A 19,761-nucleotide genomic window follows, 5' to 3' on the forward strand; every position below is an offset into this window, starting at 1 on the left:
CTGGGAAAGATTGAAGGTGGGAGGAGAAGGGGACGACAGAGGATGAGGTGGCTGGATGGCATCACTGACTTGATGGACATGGGTTTGGGTGGACTCTGGGAGTTGGTGATGGACAGGGAGGCCTGGCGAGCTGACGTTCATGGGTCACAAAGAGTCAGACACGACTGAGCGACTGAACTGAACTGACTGAACTAGTCTTTTATAATGTTAGTAGTTCTTTCTCATTATTCCTTTGAGATGTTTATTTTTTCCTAGAGTAATTTTAGCATCATTATATCTGTCTCTTTAACTTATACCAACCTCAGTGGTATAGGTGTCTCAATTTGGAGCTCATTTAAGGATTCATCTATTTCCAGGTAAAGGTTAATATTTTGTCTAATTTTTACTTCCTAGTCTAGGGTCCCATGTATGTTAATTTCTGATTTGCCAGTATCCAAGATGCAGGTTACAGAAGAGTGACAAAATAATATAAAAGCTTTAACATCTGTTGATTTTAAAGTCAAGAGCAAGAATAATTTAAGCCAGGATACTCAATATAAAAAGTATTTTTGGACATCAGTAATTTCAGCTATCATTAAGGTGAACAAATACCTAAGCCTTCAACATGTTCTACAAGGAAAAAACTTTACCTGCTGTCCTAGAATATATGAACAACAGGTTAAAGGGTTTATATTAATTCCTCCAGTTCTAAGGACTTTACTTGATATTCTATTAATTATCAGGCTGATGCAGCAGATGTGCAAAACCAGCAGAAACGCTTCATGTTCCGCAAAACATGAAAATCTTTAAAAAGCCACACAGCTTTTTGCTGTATACACTACTTTATATTATGCACTCTTAAAGAATAAGTATACAATTCCTTGAATTGAGTAAGCAGGAGAATTTTTTCATTCATATGAGATCAGAGTGTGAACTTACCGTTAGCATGTCATCACACTTCATGTCTGGTGTATCGCCATCTTCACTTTTATTGTAGAATTTTCGGAAAAAATTGAATGCCACGACAGTATATAGGTATACAACAACAGCCAATAAGCCAACAGTTAATACAAGCTGGAAAGCAATGTGACAGTGAAAATACATTAGAAATACAAATCAGTGGATTAACTGACTAAAAGCTAATGGAATCCACACCTTATAATCATCCTTTACTTATACACTCAGTGGGGAAATCTATTTTCATGGTCTGTTTATTTTATCAAGTTGTCAGATTACTTTATGTAAAACTTGACTACTTGATTGACTAATAAATGCTTACTATCACTGGAATATGAATAATTGCTGATTTAATGTCCTATCCAAATTCAATTTGGATAATTATTAAAATTTATTTTAATAAAATTTAATTATTTAAAATGATTAATAATTAATAAGCAGCTTCATTTTTCTATTATCTAAATATTTGGTGGTAGATACTATACTAAATACTTTCTTTTCATAAGGTCTATTCCTTTAAATAATTTACATTCCTAATAAAACTATCTCATTTTTTTGTTATGATAGTAAGAGGGTTGTAAATCATGTTTTCCTTCAATAACATCCTAAATTAAAATAGGAATTTCTTTAAAAAATTTTTTTAAATAAAATAAAATAGGAATTTCTTCTAACACCTGGAAGTGCATAACTGTTAATAGTATGTAATATAAATATTAAAAAAATAAAACTAAGAAGTCTGGGTTTGTTACTCTAAAGCAGTGATCAAAGGGAAAGACTCCTTTAATTATATATTTACTTTTTTGGCTGTGCCACATAGCATATAGGATCTTAGTTTCCCCACCAGGGATTGAACCCACGCCCCCTGCACTGGAAGATCAGAGTCTTAACCACTGGACTGCCAAGTAAGTACTGGGAAAAACACTTTAAAATAGTGTTAGTTATTTGGTATTAAAGGCTAATTTTCTCATTGTATAAATAAAATTCACAGTTTGAAAGGTCTTCTTAAAGCTGTATGTAATTTTTAATTCCAAACTATACACTATATATATATGCATGTATATATAAACACATTTTATAGAATATGTATATATATGAATATACACATAATTTGTATATGAATATTTTGGGGGCTACCCTGGGGGCTCAGATGGTAAAGAAACTGCCTGTATTGTGGGAGACCCAGATTCAATCCCTGGTTTGGGAAGATCCCCTGGAAAAGGGAAAGGCTACTCACTCCAGTATTCTTGCATAGAGAATTCCATAGAGAGAGGAGCCTGGGGGGGTTGCAAAGAGTCGGACACGACTGAGCAACTAACACTTTCACTTTCATGTATATTTTTTAAATGTGTTTTCCACCAAGCTGGTGAAAATACTTTTCTGGTTCCATCACAGAAATTCTAAACACACTAAAATACATTATTTTTTATGTCAACTTCCTCTGATTACAACATACCCCTTATGTTGTGGTGGCATATATTAAGTCTTTGAAAAATCACTTTATAATTATCTGGAAAAAAAACATGTCTTAATAGAGGGCTTAATTCACTCCTACCAATTAAGTACAAAGCCACTGTAAATTTTACATGTTTACTATAAGACCAAGCTCTCTCTCTGCGAATGGAAATCTGATACCTCAAAAAGAGAGGGAATAGAATTTAGAAACAAGCAAAAGTTTAGCAATTGAGAATAGTGCTAGATTTTTTTGTGTGAAAACACTCCACAAATTCAGCATCTCCAATTCTTTGAATATGCTTGGAGCTCAAAAGTAATCTACTAACTTTTCGAATAAGCTTAGTATAGTTTTTGTCACTGGATTTATGCCATGCCATACATACCATACTCATATTCAGAAACTAGAGTGACATATATAAGAACAGTATGCTGAAATTTAGAAAACTGAAGGTCATGATAATGTGAATTTAACTGTGGACATAGTTCAAGGTTTTAGGAAGGGCACCAATTTTAAAATATGCTGGATTATAAAATTCTGGAAAAAGAAGGACTCTTTTATTCCAAGTAAATAACATAGAATGTGTTACCTCTCAGTGGACACTTGATAAATACAGAATGAATTGATAAGTTTATTAATAATGAAAGTTTTAACAAGACAAGTGTGTTGCATTAGAACATAAGCTGATTATCTGAAATTAAGCCAACTTTCCTCTAAGTAAGCATGACCTTGTCAAGTGTGAAACATTATTATTCATTTTGCCCAATATAAAAGTGGAGAAAAGAGCCCAAGAAGATCTGGTTTAAAATACTGTATTAAATTACAGATGCAGCATCTGTTTTATTACTAATGCAACTAGTGTGTTAGGATATTGCAGCATACTTTGTTTTCCTCACAGTATCAAATACAGCAGATATCATATTAGGAACAAAACAGTAACTGTTTTCCTGAGAATTTACTGTGCCAGGGCCTGTGCTAAGCCCTCCACGTTTATGTTTTTATTTTAAATTGTCACAAAACCCTGGTAAGGTAGGTACTTTTGTTGTTTTCATTCAAAATGAGGGAGTTGAGATTTAGGAATGGTAAATCATTTATCCAGGGTCACAAAGCTAAATCAATCAAACCAAGACTTGAACGTAGGTCTAAGGGACTCTCAAACTACAAATCCTTATGGTTTCCAGGAGAAAAAGTACAGCTCCTCTATCCACAAAAGCTTTAAAACTGTACACTGTCATTTGAGGTTTGGTTTTACTTCTGTTGGAATATTTGTTAGTTTTTCAGTTTTTGCAGGGGAAAGAAAAGATAAATTTTTACCTGTTTGCCATTGTGAGTTACTGATGACAAGATGGTTCTTAACGTCTTGAATCCCATAGCAATGTCCAGAAGATGAGCAGCAAAAAAAAAGTTGTTGTAGTGTCCAAGAATGGACATGGTCATATACCAGGCAAGGTAGAGGAAGGACTATTAAGATGAAATGAGAGAAAAGAATGTCAGAAAATGGAATATATATTATTGTCAAAAGCTACTCTGATCTCATTCTAACTGCTCCATTGACTTTATCTTTTAATTATATATTCATATAATTCCAATTAGTTATATGAGTTCGTGTATTTTAATTTAGCTCATTCTGCAGAGTTCAATGCCATCCATTCTCTCCTTTACACCAGAGTGGTTGTTTTTATTTATTCTCCCACAGAGAAAAATGAATTGACTTACTATTCAACAGCAGCTTCTATCAGCCTCAGCGCTACTGATAGTTTGGGCCGGTTAATTCTTTGACACGGGTGCCATCGTGTGCATTATAGGATGGTTTGTAAGCAGCATTCCCGGTCTCTACTCACCAGCTGCCACTAGCATTCTCTTTTCCCAGTCATGACAACCCAAAATATCTTTATATGTTGCCACGTGTGGCTGAGTTGAGGTGACCTTCTTTTTATTCAGGGAAGCTGCTTCCACTGTTAGATGAGAAGTTAGCTGAAAGACACCTTACTAGCAGCTGACAAAAGATATTTCAAGACGAGTTTGAGCTCTTTGGAGGGTTCTCTAAGATACCCAGGATTCTGGGCCATGACTGGATGAGGCAGGGGTGGAGACAGAGGTTAAGAGTATGCGGGAGAGGGGTGTCACAGGTCTTTAGGAGAATGGAAGTAAGGGTCACTATAAAAGTCAGTGCTAAAATTGGAGTGAGATTTTTTGAGACTACATGAGATGTCCAAGGAAGAAAGCACAGAAGAGAGAACAGCAGAAGGCCTTAGGGGATGTTCTTACGTTCCTTTCTGAGTGGATGTGAGAAGATGGCAAAAAAATTAAGAAGCAAGAATGAGGGGATGAGCTGAGAGCTACAGAAACAATTGTAGTCGATGTATTCAGCCATGTTTCACGATTCTCTCTCGCAACTCCCTGGCAGCAAATAGTAGCATTAAAAACAATTGACTGTAACAGTTATTTAAACTGAAAATTCTAAGATTCAAAAATGTCAAGCTATTGAACCAATGAGATACTATAATGTGATTCTCTGCCTTGACAGCTGGTGGCTTTTAGTCATGGGTGATTTTTTTTCATAATATTTGTACATATATGTGGGTCCTATGGTTTAACTCATAGGCTCTTTGATAAAAGGAAGATCCATCAAGAAAAAGAATACAATAATGTACTTAACTTGGCAGAAGCAAATGGATTGCAATCAATGTTAAGAAAAACTTTAAAAAACGTATTTAGAAGTTTCTAACATCTGTAAAAATTTTGAAGAATGCCATTGTTCAACTAAAACTTGAATGAAAATACACGTGAATTTTCATGTTTCATTTTCTTGTGTAAATATATTTTCATTTTAATCTTTCAGCTATTGAAAGAAATGGAATGAGAGATGGGCTGATGAATCATGTATTTCTATGGGTTTTTCTCAGATATGGTCAGTATTAAATGAACTGATATTTGAATAACTTTCTTAAGTAGCCGTCGAAAATTTCCACCTGCTGAAGCCCAGTAAACTCATCTAATCAGAGTGCGTTTTACTTTGTGGTATTGAAGGTAGCTTACGTTGTCAGTGAAAACGACTCCTAGTTTCCACATCTGATACTTCACATCAATAGAGTTCAGTCTGGAAAAACAAAAGAATTTGTAGATATGTACATGAAGCAAAGGCTCACAGGCTTGCAAGAGCCTGCTGGCATTCACTCCCCATGGGATGGGGTAGGGCTGGCAACCATCTCAGAAGATGAGTTCTAGTTCAGGTGCCCGGGGAAGAGCTTGAGAGCTCCGTTGGACAATGTATTCCAGAGTTTTGTGATTTTTTTTAGAGGAATCTTAGAAAACAAAACAAAGCATCAGTATATCTTCTATTATTTAAAAATAGCTTTTTTTGACCTTTTCTTTTCTCTACATTAAATATAAGATAAACACTTTAACACTTATTCCTAAAAATTGTACAAATTAACCAACATAGGTATATCAAGACTTTCCTCCCTAACTTTCGCTATACATTTGTAACTGCGTACCAACAGAATTATTTTTAGTTCAACTAATAAAAAACCTGCATAAATAGCCACATTTACTTTATAACTGTAATGATTTTGCCAGTGAAAGGGCTTATTGGTTCTATTTTTGTTTCCTTTTGATTTCAAAAATGCCCCTTCTCATATCCTTCTCTATCCAAAAAGGAATTTAACCCTTCCCCTTGGTTCCCACAGCACTTTGTAGTCACCTCCCTTTATAATCATATCCCACAGTTTTGTAGCTGTAGGTGTGTATGTATGTACATGTATTTACACCTCTCTCACTAGTCTCTAAAATACCCATCACCAAGCACATTATATGATACAGTCAGTGTATCATATAATATTGAATAATGTTGAATGAATGAATTGCAACATAAATATTTTTGATCTTTGCAGAATAAAATAGACATGTATTAAAATATACTTTTTAGCTTTCTTTTTTCAGAACTTGCACTGGTTTATAGGGCTAGAAATTATAATTTTATTAGCCTTCCCAACATTCTAGGAATTGATATAATAATACGATGTAATTTTTAGTGCTATTTTCAAAAGGGCTCCTCTAGAGATACTCTTTTAGTCTTTAATTACTTTTTTAATCATTTCTTTAATTAGGCCAATCTTAAGTTATAAGTGCAGTGATACATAGTTTATCATCTAAAGTTGATTTCATAGGAGGTTTTTCCCCTTGGAGTTAAGGTTTAATTTACTTTAGCCTAGACTCTCTGACTTTTAAGGAAATAAAACTGTCTTTGAGTTGTACTTTTGTGATTTTAAATAATCATTTTTAAAGTTTCATGAATATTTACAATAGGTTTCAATATAACAATACTTTTTCTTAAAAAGATAAACAAACTGGGAAGTTTGCACGAGAGCATAATTATATTCCATGAAAGCAATCCTAAATAAAATAAGGGTTTTATCAGGATGTCTGAATTTCCCATGGTAGTTTCGTGATTTAAACATTTATTCTTATGATTAGTTCTTTTCTATCCCTATCACTCGTTAGGGTAGCAAGTCGCTACCGACTGCATGAAAAGCATTTTGTAGTACACAGTCCTCTCTTCTCACCAATGGTGGCAGTCATGCTCTTTGGGCAGAGCTGACTCCACCCTCAGGGATGCAGCACAGCTGATCTAGACCAGTCACGGCCTCCCCAGCCACAGGACTTGGTTCAGAGGTAAACTAGAAGCCGGAGAGCTCTGAGATATAAGCTCCACTCTCACTCCATGAAGACACATGGTGAAGAAGTATGCAGGCTTTCTGGCTGTTGGAGGCCATTCTACCCCAGGAGGTAAGTTAGCCACCTATTTAAATGGGCACATCTGTCGCTGCTGTTGTTTAGTCGCTAAGTCATTTCCAACTCTTTTGCTACCTCATGGACTAGCCCGCCAGGCTCCTCTGTCCATGGAATTTCCCAGGCAAGAATTCTGGAGCGGGTTGCCACTTCCTTCTTCAGGGGATCTTCCTGACCCAGGGATTGGACCCATGTCTCTTGCATTAGCAGGTGGATTCTCTACCATTGAGCCACCAGAGAAGCCCAAATGTGCACATACCAAGCCCTATAAATTTGACTGATAAATACATGCACATGTAGATACATGAATCATCCTTGTATGCAAATGTTCACATTAATATTCATATAGAAACCAGATAATCTTTTAAAACTCCATCTTTTTAAACACTTTAATAAAGGAACACTACATGTAAATTTTTTCCTAGTAATGTGTGTTACTCACTAGCAAACTGTAATTATATTATCCCTATTTAATGGTATTAATAAAGTCCACATTAATTTATTGGTACTTTTCTAGCAGTCAACCTGCAAATATTTACTACGTAAAACAGTGGAAAATTCCACTAATTTACAACTGTTCATAGTAAAACAGTAGTCTAAACTTTTCTGTTTTTTCAGACTTATTTTCCAGAGTCACAAATACGACCATGTAAAAATGCATAATTCAGTGAAAGTGAAAGTTGCTCAGTTGTGTCCGACTCTTTGCGACCCCAAGGACTGTATAGTCCGTGGAATTCTCTAGGCCAGAATACTGGAGTGGGTAGCCTTTCCCTTCTCCAGGGGATCTTCCCAACCCAGGGGTCAAACCCAGGTCTCCCGCATTGCAGGCAGATTCTTTACCAGCTGAGCCACTAGGGAAGCCCATGTAAAATGCATAATTCAGTAAAACTATTTAATTCTACCTTGCTTAGCAGGGATCTGAAAATGTTAGTGGGAAACTCAGCATACTTTTCACCACTATCCTTGTTTCACATGATATTCTAACATAAAGGTCTTAATGCCTAAGGGTTATCAACTGTGTTTCTTCTTATATATAGTGATTTGGTCTTTAGGAAACATATTTGTTTTCTTAAAGTACCAGATAATACTTTAAACTTAAGTTCATCATTTCTGTTACATATTTGCTTATTGAACTACTTTTCAACTGGGTTCACGTTATTTTTAAAGACTCAACTAGCTCTAACCAAGGCTTCAGAGAGAAAAAAAAAATGACCAAAAGGATAGGTCAGCCAAAGTGTCTTTTTTAATGCTAACTAAAATATTTATCTAAGACAATCTAACACTGCTCTACAGAACCTTAAATATTTATGTTTTCAAAGAAATCATCACATACCTAGTTGACTGACACCTTAAATACACCTAAATAAGGGACGGTAACCACTGTTTTTTCTAAAATTGTTGTGACTACAATAAGAAATTACTTTTTAAAAGCATGTGGGCTTTACATTTCTTTTCAGATTATAGTTGATTAAATTCATAAAATAGAAATATATGTATATATACACATACTCACACTACACGTGTGTGTGAAAGTCAGTCTCTGGTGAAGTCAGCCAGTTTACATTCTCCTAGTTATATCATAACATTCCATGCAAATACTATATAAGCGTGCCTCATTTTAATGTAAACTTTCTAAGTAATAGTATGATGACATGGTACCAAGTCTTTGCTATTTAAATAAAATATAACAATTATAATAAAAGGATATGAACTTTGAACATTTCTAATAAAAGGCCTATATTACTCCTTTTTCCAAAATAAGAAAATTAACTTCTTTTCAAATAGGAAGCTTTAAGAAAACATAGTCAAATATTATGTTTTTGTACCTCTGACTTTGACTTAAGTGACATTTAGGGGTAAAGAGGCAAATCAAATTAAGAACATAAATCTTTTTGTCTTGCTTTATATAAATAACAAAAAAAGACATGTTCAGAAGTTATAGATTATATCTAATGATTCCAGAGCTCAGAAGTACAAAAGCAGATTTTGTATATGTACTGATTCGCTCATCTCTCTGTTCTTCTGACACTGAAGGAAAGGAAATCAATGCACTAGCAAATTCAGAAGTGTATTCATTTTTCCTCCTTTCTACCTACATCTTGAATAGAGCAGAATTAACACTCACACAGCTGACAGGGAGCTGTCTTTCTTTGGCTTCTTCTTTTCCCGGGCATCACTGAAGTCCAAGGCAGCTTTGTCCATGCCGAGTAACTCGCTGATTCTGTCTCGGCCATAGAACTCTCCATATTTATCCATAACCTGGGGCAATAATAAAAGCATTTTACAGACCTCCACCATCAAGTAGTCTCATCTATGTACGCACATACAAACATCAGAGTATTTTAATACATAATACATGTCTTACTTTCAAGTTCACTTAAAAATCTAACTTACAGCTCATGTTCTCTGATCATATTGTTAAGGTCTAAGTGAATTTAACAGCATTTATTTATTTATTTATTTTAATTTTATTTTATTTTTAAACTTTACATAATTGTATTAGTTTTGCCAAATATCAAAATGAATCCATCAGAAAGATGATAACAATAACCCTGTGTACGAGACAGCAAAAGAGACACTGATGTATGTATGGGGCATTTATTTATTTAGGGCATGCTGCACAGCATGTGGGATCTTAGTTCCTCGACTAGGGACTAAACTTGTGCCCTTGCATTGGAAATGTGGGGGTCTAAGCACTGGACTGCCAGGCAAGTCTACTTAAAACATTTTAAATAATACCTAGCTGAAGAACATGATTTCTAAGGCAAGAGGAAGGTATGCAGATAGAAGAGGATGGGTTGAAGGAAATGGGTAAAGGAGTGGTGGGAGGTAATGGAATAAGGTAACTTCTACCAAATTCATACTTTATGTCGGGAATTATGCTAAGAATTTTGACTTGTTTTCCATCATGGGGCTCTTTCAATATGGAAGTTTCCTCTTATTAGCATCCTGCTCTGCAGACAAAGAAATTGTATCTTAGAGAATGTAACATGCCCAGGGTTGGTCAGCTTGGCAAAAGAGTGGATGAGGAAGCATCCAGGCAAGGCTGACTCAGCAAAGGTCTCCTGCATAGAGCACAGCACGCCACTGGGATGGTCACGACATGCTGGTATTCCCTCTGTGGTCTCCACCTGAACCTGAAACCTTGTCACATCCTCAGGTCTTCAGTTAATTCTGGTATAGATGCTTTATCCATCTCTAGAATCACTTCTTAGCAACCCACCTTGATTTCCTTGCCCCTCTGTCCTGTCACATTTGCCTGGCTTTGCCCAAGTACTGGGTTTTTAATCAATGCTTGGACGTGGGCTCACAGATCACCTGTGAGCTCAGTACCTCTGTCTCTTATATAGCAACTCTTGGCCTAGGGTTTATGTACCAGGAGGATCCTGCACATCAGTGAAAATGAGGCAACAGCAAAATAATGAAAGAAATCCAGAAGGAGAGAGAACTGGCAGCAAAAGAGGGAAAGAAAGCAAGGAAAAGGGATTTAGGAGAAGCAAAGGCACTGGGAACCAGAGGGAAAGGAGGGGGGATGTTAAAAGATTAGAGTAGGTAATGGAAAAATACATAAACAGAAAGAAAGGATTAGCAGAAATTTAAATAAGCATTTTTGGAATGTGTACAAACAGGTAAAGTGAAATAAACATAAAAGAGCAATGGTCATTTAAAGTCCTATGAATGTATACTATTTAGGTTCATTAAAACAATTTGTTTTGCATTATTCTCACAGTACTGAAAAGGGGCTGGGCTGATCTGAGTGGGAGTTCTTTAGGGGTTATATTCTCACCCAGGAGGACAAACTGGACCCCAGAGCAGGAACGCCATGAAGAGTCTTAGCCACAATTACAATTTGTCTACTTATTTGACTCTAGATATATCATTTCCTTTGGAGATAACTTTTGCTTCTTTATATTATTAAATAATTAATATGAATAAAATATTCAAATCAAATATGAATAAAATATTCAAATCTTTTTTTTTAATTTAACCTGTGGTGGGTTCATGTTGATGTATGGCAAATCATCTATTTTAAGTTACTTAAAAATGATTCTTTCAAAGCTCTGGCCTAATTTGGATGACTCATCTGCATTAGTGCAATGCTACTACTTTGCGGTCACTAGGAGACAAAAAACTTGCACCAAAATGAAAATCAGCAAACATTCTGGTCCTTCCAACTAGAAAGTCTTGAGGGGTTTTTGTGTTGTTCTGTTTTCTTTAATGTGCTTCATTTTAAATGATGTACTTGATTTAAATTATTGGCAAACTCTCTTTCTCCCCTCAGACTGGTAACAAAAAATTTGCAGCTCCTCATCACCAACCACCCTCTGAGTCCCACTAAACTGGTGGAATCAAAGGGGGAAAAGATCACTCCATTCAGCGGATATTTGTGGCCCTTCTACCTCAGACCATATATATACCCTGGAGCTACAGCTCATTATGGTACATGGCATGAATTGATTCAGCTTGGCAACTGGAGGGTTCAAGGAATAAGAAGGAGCTGCAAAATAATGTTTACTGTATTTTACAATGTACAAGTACTGTGTATGCCTTGTTATATTTTCTTTAAAAAGTGATCTACATTAAATAATGTGTGGTAGGAAGAGCATAGATAATCCTTGACTCTCAAAATCAGAGCTGACGGTCTTAACTATCTGTCTTCTTCCCACCATCCTATGACGCAGTGTGCATCAGAAGAAAAAAACTATCAAAAAAAAAGGTCTTTGAAGTTTATATAAAGTAATACAAAATGTAGTTGTCTGTTGTTATACAACTTTACTTCTTTATTGTAAGGCAGGATTCTAGCCCTGGTAACTTAGCTGTCTTATCAGAAAAGAACCTTCAGTCAGGTACCCAATCTCAGAGAAAATTCTTACCAGTTCTTTTTAATGTACAGGCTGAGCACTGTTTAATCACCTGAGTCAGAGGATGGGTGGATGAGCAATGCTTATTTAATTTTTAGCTGCAGAGTATGGATTTCTTATGAAATTTTTGAAACTCATATTCAATCCTATTTCCATTTTGAAATGACATTGACAGATAAAGCATACCTCAATATCTCATTCTACATATGAGCCACAGCAAATTCAAATCTGAATTACACTTTAGGAAAAAATAGAAAATGTAAAGTGCTCTAAGTAGTATTACCTTTCTTTTAACAAATTTGTCCCAGTAGTTGTTGGGAAATGACCTAAAAGATATAAAAGCACAGAAGTAAAATATAGTATCATTTAAAAAAATGATAAATAACAATATATTGTTTGGAATAAACAAAATCCTAAAAATAATATGTAAACATGTTCTTTCATTCACAGAAATTACAATGCATTTTTCCCATCTTATTCTATAAATTTTCTATAAGAATATTAAATATTATTTAAAATGTTAATATATCCATGTAAATCACAAAACATATGGACTAATATTGTTATGGATAAAAATATGAACATGTTTATTAATAAGGAGTTATATTTTTATTTATGTACAATATGTCAATATATACATTTCTTTGTCAATTGTCTTTAAAAATTAAAGTATCTAAAAATCTGTCCTTGTTTCTCCTATGAAGTTTTAAAAAAAAACTCATTCCCACCTTGAGAAAACTCAAGGAAACTGAGCATATTATCATCACATGATCCTGGCATCTTAAGAATTCACCTAAGGGGACAGACTTGATTGGATTTAGTATTAATAAATAGAGTTGCTGAACAAAATATTGGGCTTCCCTGGTAGCTCAGAGGTTAAAGCGTCTGCCTGCAATGTGGGAGACCCGGGTTCGATCCCTGGGTTGGGAAGATCCCCTGGAGAAGGAAATGGCAACCCACTCCAGAATTCTTGCCTGGAGAATCCCATGGACTGAGGAGCCTGGTGAGCTACAGTCCACGGAGTTGCAAGGAGTCAGACACGACTGAGTGACTTCACTTTCAAACAAAATCTTCACTTTCAAACAAAATATTGAGCATTTAGAGTAAATGTTTATATGGCTATGTGCTATGGCGGGTCGCTCAGTCGTGTCCGACTCCTTGCAACCCCATTGACTGTAGCCCACCAGGCTCCTCAGTCCATGGGATTCTCCAGGCAAGAAGAATACTGGAATACTGGGGTGGGTTGCCATTTCCTTCTCCAGAGGATCTTCCCAACCAAGGGATAGAACCCGGGTCTCCTCCATTGCAGACAGATTCTTTACCATCTGAGCTACAGGGTTGCCCTTCAGATGTTAATAACACACATGTAAATCATCCCCATTTGAACTTACTAGAAATCATAACTTTTTAAGAATAAAAAAACTAATTACAATTAAAAAGAATTTATTTCATTAAAGTAGTACAACGACTAGAAAATATTGTATCATTAATACCTCTAATAATGTAAATTAGACTTCAATGATGGATTTATATCTGAAGCAACAGCTAGTCATTTGGATTTTGATCTTGTAAGGCTAAATAATTAGTACACAGAAAAAGCATTTATTTTTCTGTCATATTTTACATGTCATAATGCTTAGCTAGGTATACGCCAGACTGCTGGATGATACCAATTAAAAATTTCCAACTTAGATTAAACATGTGAAATTCAATATTTTTGCCTTTAATGCTACAACCCTTTCCTTAATGAATACTTTTGGCTTCCTCTATGCTTTTCTGTGAGATAACCGTGCATTGCAGGTTGTATACACACTTCCCTGAACACTGACTAATGGACGTTAAGTTCCATTACTGCCGTGGAAATGGACCTAAAGCCATTTTTGATGGAGGAAATCAGAACACAGAGGGCAAAAATTGATGGCATCCATTAAGAGGATGATGGAGCTCAGTCATTTGATTTTCTTGGCTGAATATATAACTATTACTCACTTCTGCTAAACTTTTGACAAATCTGCAGGAACTCTGGCCAAGTATTTTACATCCTGAAATTTTCTGAGCACAGAAATGTCTCATCTAATTCTTTACTCACTGTGTATTGATTACGAGTCTATCCCACTGGCCTTTAATATCATCTTCTGAAGGCTGTTCTGTAATATAAAGCCCATCAAATTCCAATTTTCGAGCTACTTCCTTCTCTCGCTTAAAAATAACCAGTGGGACCTACATTTGAAAAATAAACATGTTAAAATTAGTTTACATTAACCGGCATCTCTTGTGGTCACTATCAATACAAAACAGCTTCTGGAAAGAAATATTTCCCATGTTACTTCCAGGAAAGTAAACAATGAGTGAATACGAACCAGCCATGTTTAGGCAGAAAGAGGCATCTAGAGGTTTTAGAAAAACAGAAGATAGTGCAGGTATATGTATGCATATGCTTTTAAACACAGAGAGGTTCATAGATAATTTGCATTAATGAAATAAATTTTAAATATTGAGAAAAAGATTATATAAAATTTCTTTTCTTTTGCATATACTATATATATAGAGATGTAATAAAAGAAAGCACTGTTATAATGTTCCAAAATGCATACTTTTAAAAATTTTTAGAACTTTGAAAAATCTTTTTAATAACTGCCTGTTCAGCATGCCTATATATGCTATTTTGAAATAAATTTTAATTTCAACATCAGCAAAAATGTTTGTCAATTTGCCAAAATGTCTCCAGAATTTACTGACACTCTTTTCATATGCACAGAGTTTACACAAGACACAGATGCAAAAAAGATGCAAATATTGTGGAAGTACCTAAGAACACCCCCCTTCCCTCTCATAAAACAAGGGAAGGAAAGGGAGGAACAGGTATTTCTGAAGAAAACTTTACATTCTAATCATTTACTCCAGACCCTAGTTTTTCAAAACTCTTGTATAAGTTTCCCAATCGGAAGCAGGGAACAGTGAAACAAAAGCCCTGCAGCATAACAGTGCCATGTTAGGAAAAAATAAAAGAGGTTTGCAAAGGTTTGAAGCTCTGAGCGCTTGGAGAGACAACCTTGAGTTCTATTCACCAAACTATACCACTCCCTTAAAGGGTCTAGGAATGAAGCTACACTGTTTTCTGGGTGATGTGTGACAAACTGTGAAGCATTTCTGCCAAGGATGGTGAGAAATATGTGCCTAGTAGCAGAATAACTGAAACGACTCGGAGGTCAAATATGATCTATTTCTAGAATTTTTACTACACTGAACATTGCTAGTTACATAGTGGGTTGGTCACTGCTGTGCTGTCAAGTTATAGGTGAAATTTTCCATATGTGAATAATTACTGTGGGGAAAAAAAAAAAATTCAATGTGACAGCTACATCCCCTTCCCAGGGCAGCCTGTAGCCAGTAACTGGTCAACACAGAGCTCTAAAGGCCAGGCTCCAATGACCCCAGCCCAGGACCACCCTGAAGGGGTGTCTCAGCTTCAGAACAGAGGCTGTGACATGCCCTGTTGGGTCTGTACTGTAGCCCCACTGCTCTGTCTTCCCCATGCTGCTTCTTCCCTTTGCCCCTCAGGTGTTGATGGAACAGTCCCTAAGAAACTATGTGTCTGCAGTTTTCATCTCAGAATCTGCTGCCCCAGAACAGCATGCATGCACGCAGACACACACAAGTTCCTTGGTGGCTTACTATCTTACTTTCAAGCAGTAGTATCCAATGATACAGAAGAAAGAGATGACCGTGTGCAGAATGGCTAATATCCGCAGTGTGGGCTCCATGTAGCCACTGCTCTCCTCCAGCACATAGTGCACTGCGATGATTCTAGGCGAGCTGCTGTCCAAGCTGCTAACTCTGGCATTTTCACTTGAACTGCGAGTGGGTAGTTCCTTTCCTTCAACCACAGAAGAAGTGGAGACCTGATTCAAACCATTTAGAGAACAGTCAGTTCATTTTCTCTAAGAGATCAGGGTAAACAAGAAACAATGGAAACTCAGCCTTATCAGCAAATAGCTGGATGCGAAGCCACTGCATGATGAAAAGACTAAAAGCATAGGCTGAAAAGACAGCTTTTCAAAAACCCAGCACAGGGAACTATATTCAATATCTTATAATAACCTATAATGAAAAAGAATCTAAGAAAGAAAATATATGTGTACACACACACACATAAATGAATCACTTTGCCAAAAACTGAAACTTAGACAACATTGTAAATCAACTAAAATTCAATAGAAAAAAATGGCAAATAATGATCATATTTTAAAAATTCCCTCTAGTCTAACCAGTTACCAGGGTTAAAATGCATGCAGGGGAAAATTATATGGCTAAGCTGTCTTGTCAATGATCAAAAGAATTTAATGGAATACAGGTATGCCATACCAAGATACATGTGACACATTCATACATGTGACATATCCAGCAAAATCTGGCTATAAGTACTGTGGGCAAACCCTCTAAAATCCCATATTCTTCAGTGGGGGCATTTCTCAGTGCTAAGGAGCTAATCTAGTCTTGCTGTCCTAGACAGTCAGCGATGTGCCTGAGATTCAGGTTTTCTCTTTCATCAAAATACATTTCAGAAAAGGTGTTCATGTGCTTACTAGTGGATCTGTCAAATCATTACATTCAATTCAGTCTATTTGTAGTTTCATATTGGTTATTAAAAGACTAAGGCATACGTACCTTATAAAAGAGCAAGATGAAATTGATCGCAAATGCGACAAATAAGGCTAACATTCTCATGTTGTAGAAGTTGCGAGCAAAATAGTTCTGAAGGTGAAAAAAATTATTAAAAGGTCATTGAATCAAGAGATTTGAAATTTGCAAGCAATTGAAATAAAGCATTCATACATTTACCAAAAACTATTTCTTGACGGGCTACCATTTATTAAGTCCCATATTTGGTGCTGTCAACATAATAGTGAATAAGCAAACTTAAACCATCATGGAGTAGACAGATAATAAAGAAGCACACTCACAGATGAAAAATAGCCTAACTTCAGGGAATGGTAAATGCTATGAAGAAAAATCCACCAGACTAAGGACTTAGGGAAGAGGGTACTATCTGGATGGGTGGTCAGGGAAGGTTCCTGGGAGGTGACATTTGAGCTGAGGCCTAGATGCCACAGGGAAATAATCAAGTGAACATCTGTGGGAAGGGAACATCATAGAAAGACCTCGGAGAGCAAAGGTCTTGAATTCTGAGTGATGCTGGTGTGTTTGATGGATAGTCAGAAGGTACCACAGTGAGAAGAAGAGAGAATGGGAAGGAATGAGGTCAGAGAGGTTAGAAGGGGACATCGTTCTGTAGGCCTTTGATAAAAAGTCTGTGCTTTGGGCTGTGGATAACGGTCACTACACAGATGTTATGTGTGTAAACATTTATCCAGCTGAGCTGTACAATTGAAGTCTGTAGACTTAACTGTTGCTTGTAAGGTGTATCTCAATAAACACAAAAGAAATGTTAAAAAGAGAAAAAGTGTTGCTTCTTACAGTGCAGTGGTTCAGCGTCTGATTGCTGGGACCATACTCCCTGGGTATGAAGCCTGACCCCACCACTTCCTCACTGCAGGATGTGGACAAGAGACTTAATCACTCTTGTAAGCATCACTTTTCTTATTTGTAAAGTGGGGATAACAACAAAATCTGTTTCATAAGTTTGTTATGAGGATTAGATAAGTTACTACAGAGGAAGGTAATCATTAATTTTATTATTATACCTGGAATTACTATTTTACTGTAAATGAGATGGCAAGCTCTTGAAGGAGCTGAAGAGGGCTTGATGTGATCAGATAATGATTTGGAAAGATGATTCCAGCTACTGTGTATAAAGTAGACTGGAGGCATGGAAGGCAGGGGACCAGTTAGAAAGTTACTGCAGGATGCAGAAAGAGGATGTTGGTGGTGGTGGTTTGAACCAGTGGTGGCTGTGGAAATGTTAAGAACCAGGAAAATTCTGGATATATTTGAAAGAGAGAGCTGAGAATTATTCTTGGATTTATCTGAGGTAGGAAAAAGGAAAGGACTCAAGAGATGGTAACTTCTGTATCCTGGGGTCTGAGCAAGTAAGTAAATGCTTGGTGTCATTTATTAAGCTATGGGGGAAAAGTAAAAAACACTGATTGGACCAGAAGTGGGTTTAAGTGAAAAGATTTGGGGACATACCAAGAATTTGTTTTAATATTAAGTGCAAGATGACTGCTGCTGTTGCTAAGTTGCTTCAGTTGTGTCTGACTCTGTGCGACCCCATAGATGGCAGCCCACCAGGCTCCCCTGTCCCTGGGATTCTCCAGGCAAGAACACTGGAGTGGGTTGCCATTTCCTTCTCCAATGCATGAAAATGAAAAGTGAAAGTGAAGTCATTCAGTCGTGTCCGACTCTTCGTGATCCCATGGACTGCAGCCTACCAGGCTCCTCCATCCATGGGATTTTCCAGGTAAGAGTAATGGAGTGGGGTGCCATTGCCTTCTCCACAAGATGACTAGAAAGTATCTATCTGGATATATCAGGGGCTTTAGCATTATAAGGCCAAATCAGAATGATACTTCATTAGTTATCCCTCTCCACAGACACACCCGACTTGGATGGTGTCATCTCCCAACATATGATCCTAACTGTTCTGCCACCATTTATAGGACCAAACTTGGCCACCGCATCCAAACTGGGTCAGTCACACTGGTTCTCCTTAGAAGGTAGGACTGGGTTATACGGGCTGGGTTAGTGACTTTGGTTATCTGAGCTGGGAGGTCACAAAGACTGGCATCATGAGAGGCACTGTGGCACCTGACTGTGGCCATGATTAGGCTTGTGCATGCAAACAGGTGTGCAAAGAAAGTGATGGTGCAAAGAAAAACAGAAAAGAAGGCACCTCTGGGACAGAAGGATGGGGGAAAAAACCTACATTACTTGCTTTGTTCAACTGTGGTTACACAGACTCTTCAGGAACCCACTGGGGCTGCTACAGCTTATCACAGCGCCTGTACAACCTCACACCCTAGCCAGACCACACGGGCAGCCATGGCCACTGTGACAACAAACCAAACCACGGATTATCCAGAGTTACCTCAAAAACATTTGCATTCTGTCTACTCTTTATTAAATAATACAGGAAACATACAATGTAGTTTAAGAAAGCATGCTGCTGCTGCTGCTAAGTCACTTCAGTCGTGTCCGACTCTGTGTGACCCCATAGACGGAAGCCCACCAGGCTTCCCCATCTCTGGGATTCTCCAGGCAAGAACACTGGAGTGGGTTGCCATTTCCTTCTCCAATGCTGAAAAGTGAAAAGCGAAAGTGAAGTCGCTCAGTCGTGTCCGACTCTTCGCAACCCCATGGACTGCAGCCTACCAGGCTCCTCCGTCCATGGGATTTTCCAGGCAAGAGTACTGGAGTGGGGTGCCATTGCCTGTAAATTATTTAAAATATGTCATATATATAAACATTTATGTACAAGCAGTTAGAATATATCATGACTGAGAACAATCCATTTTCCTTATAGGTGAAGTTCTATACTATATGAGTTTTTGGTCTTTTTTTTTTCCTCAAAGGTTAAATGATTTTGCCTTTCAAATGGCTTTATTATGGAGTGTTGTTCTTAATTTCTAGGTCTGACATTTTTGGTCAGTACCTCATGTAGGTTTATTTGAGACATTCATCTCCCAATCTTTTCCTATTTATATGATATAAATATATAATATTTATACACATATACATACATACTCATATAAAAGGTCTTTT

The 19,761-nt window shown here is 36.8% G+C and overlaps 1 protein-coding gene across 1 annotated transcript in view; it reads right to left on the bottom strand.

Annotated features, from left to right (window-relative positions):
- The window catches only part of RYR2 (ryanodine receptor 2), an 819,609-nt gene that overhangs the window by 35,797 nt on the left and 764,051 nt on the right, over nucleotides 1–19,761 (bottom strand). The window contains exons 94-101 of the mRNA XM_070364567.1: nucleotides 16,708–16,794; nucleotides 15,723–15,941; nucleotides 14,129–14,259; nucleotides 12,323–12,365; nucleotides 9,303–9,436; nucleotides 5,426–5,486; nucleotides 3,701–3,847; nucleotides 919–1,053 (exon numbers count right to left, since the gene is read on the bottom strand). Of these exons, the coding sequence (XP_070220668.1) occupies nucleotides 919–1,053; nucleotides 3,701–3,847; nucleotides 5,426–5,486; nucleotides 9,303–9,436; nucleotides 12,323–12,365; nucleotides 14,129–14,259; nucleotides 15,723–15,941; nucleotides 16,708–16,794 (957 nt within the window). The remainder of the gene's footprint in view (nucleotides 1–918; nucleotides 1,054–3,700; nucleotides 3,848–5,425; nucleotides 5,487–9,302; nucleotides 9,437–12,322; nucleotides 12,366–14,128; nucleotides 14,260–15,722; nucleotides 15,942–16,707; nucleotides 16,795–19,761) is intronic.

This window comes from Bos mutus, chromosome 28, assembly GCF_027580195.1.
Source record: "Bos mutus isolate GX-2022 chromosome 28, NWIPB_WYAK_1.1, whole genome shotgun sequence".
NCBI classification, from domain to species: domain Eukaryota; kingdom Metazoa; phylum Chordata; class Mammalia; order Artiodactyla; family Bovidae; genus Bos; species Bos mutus.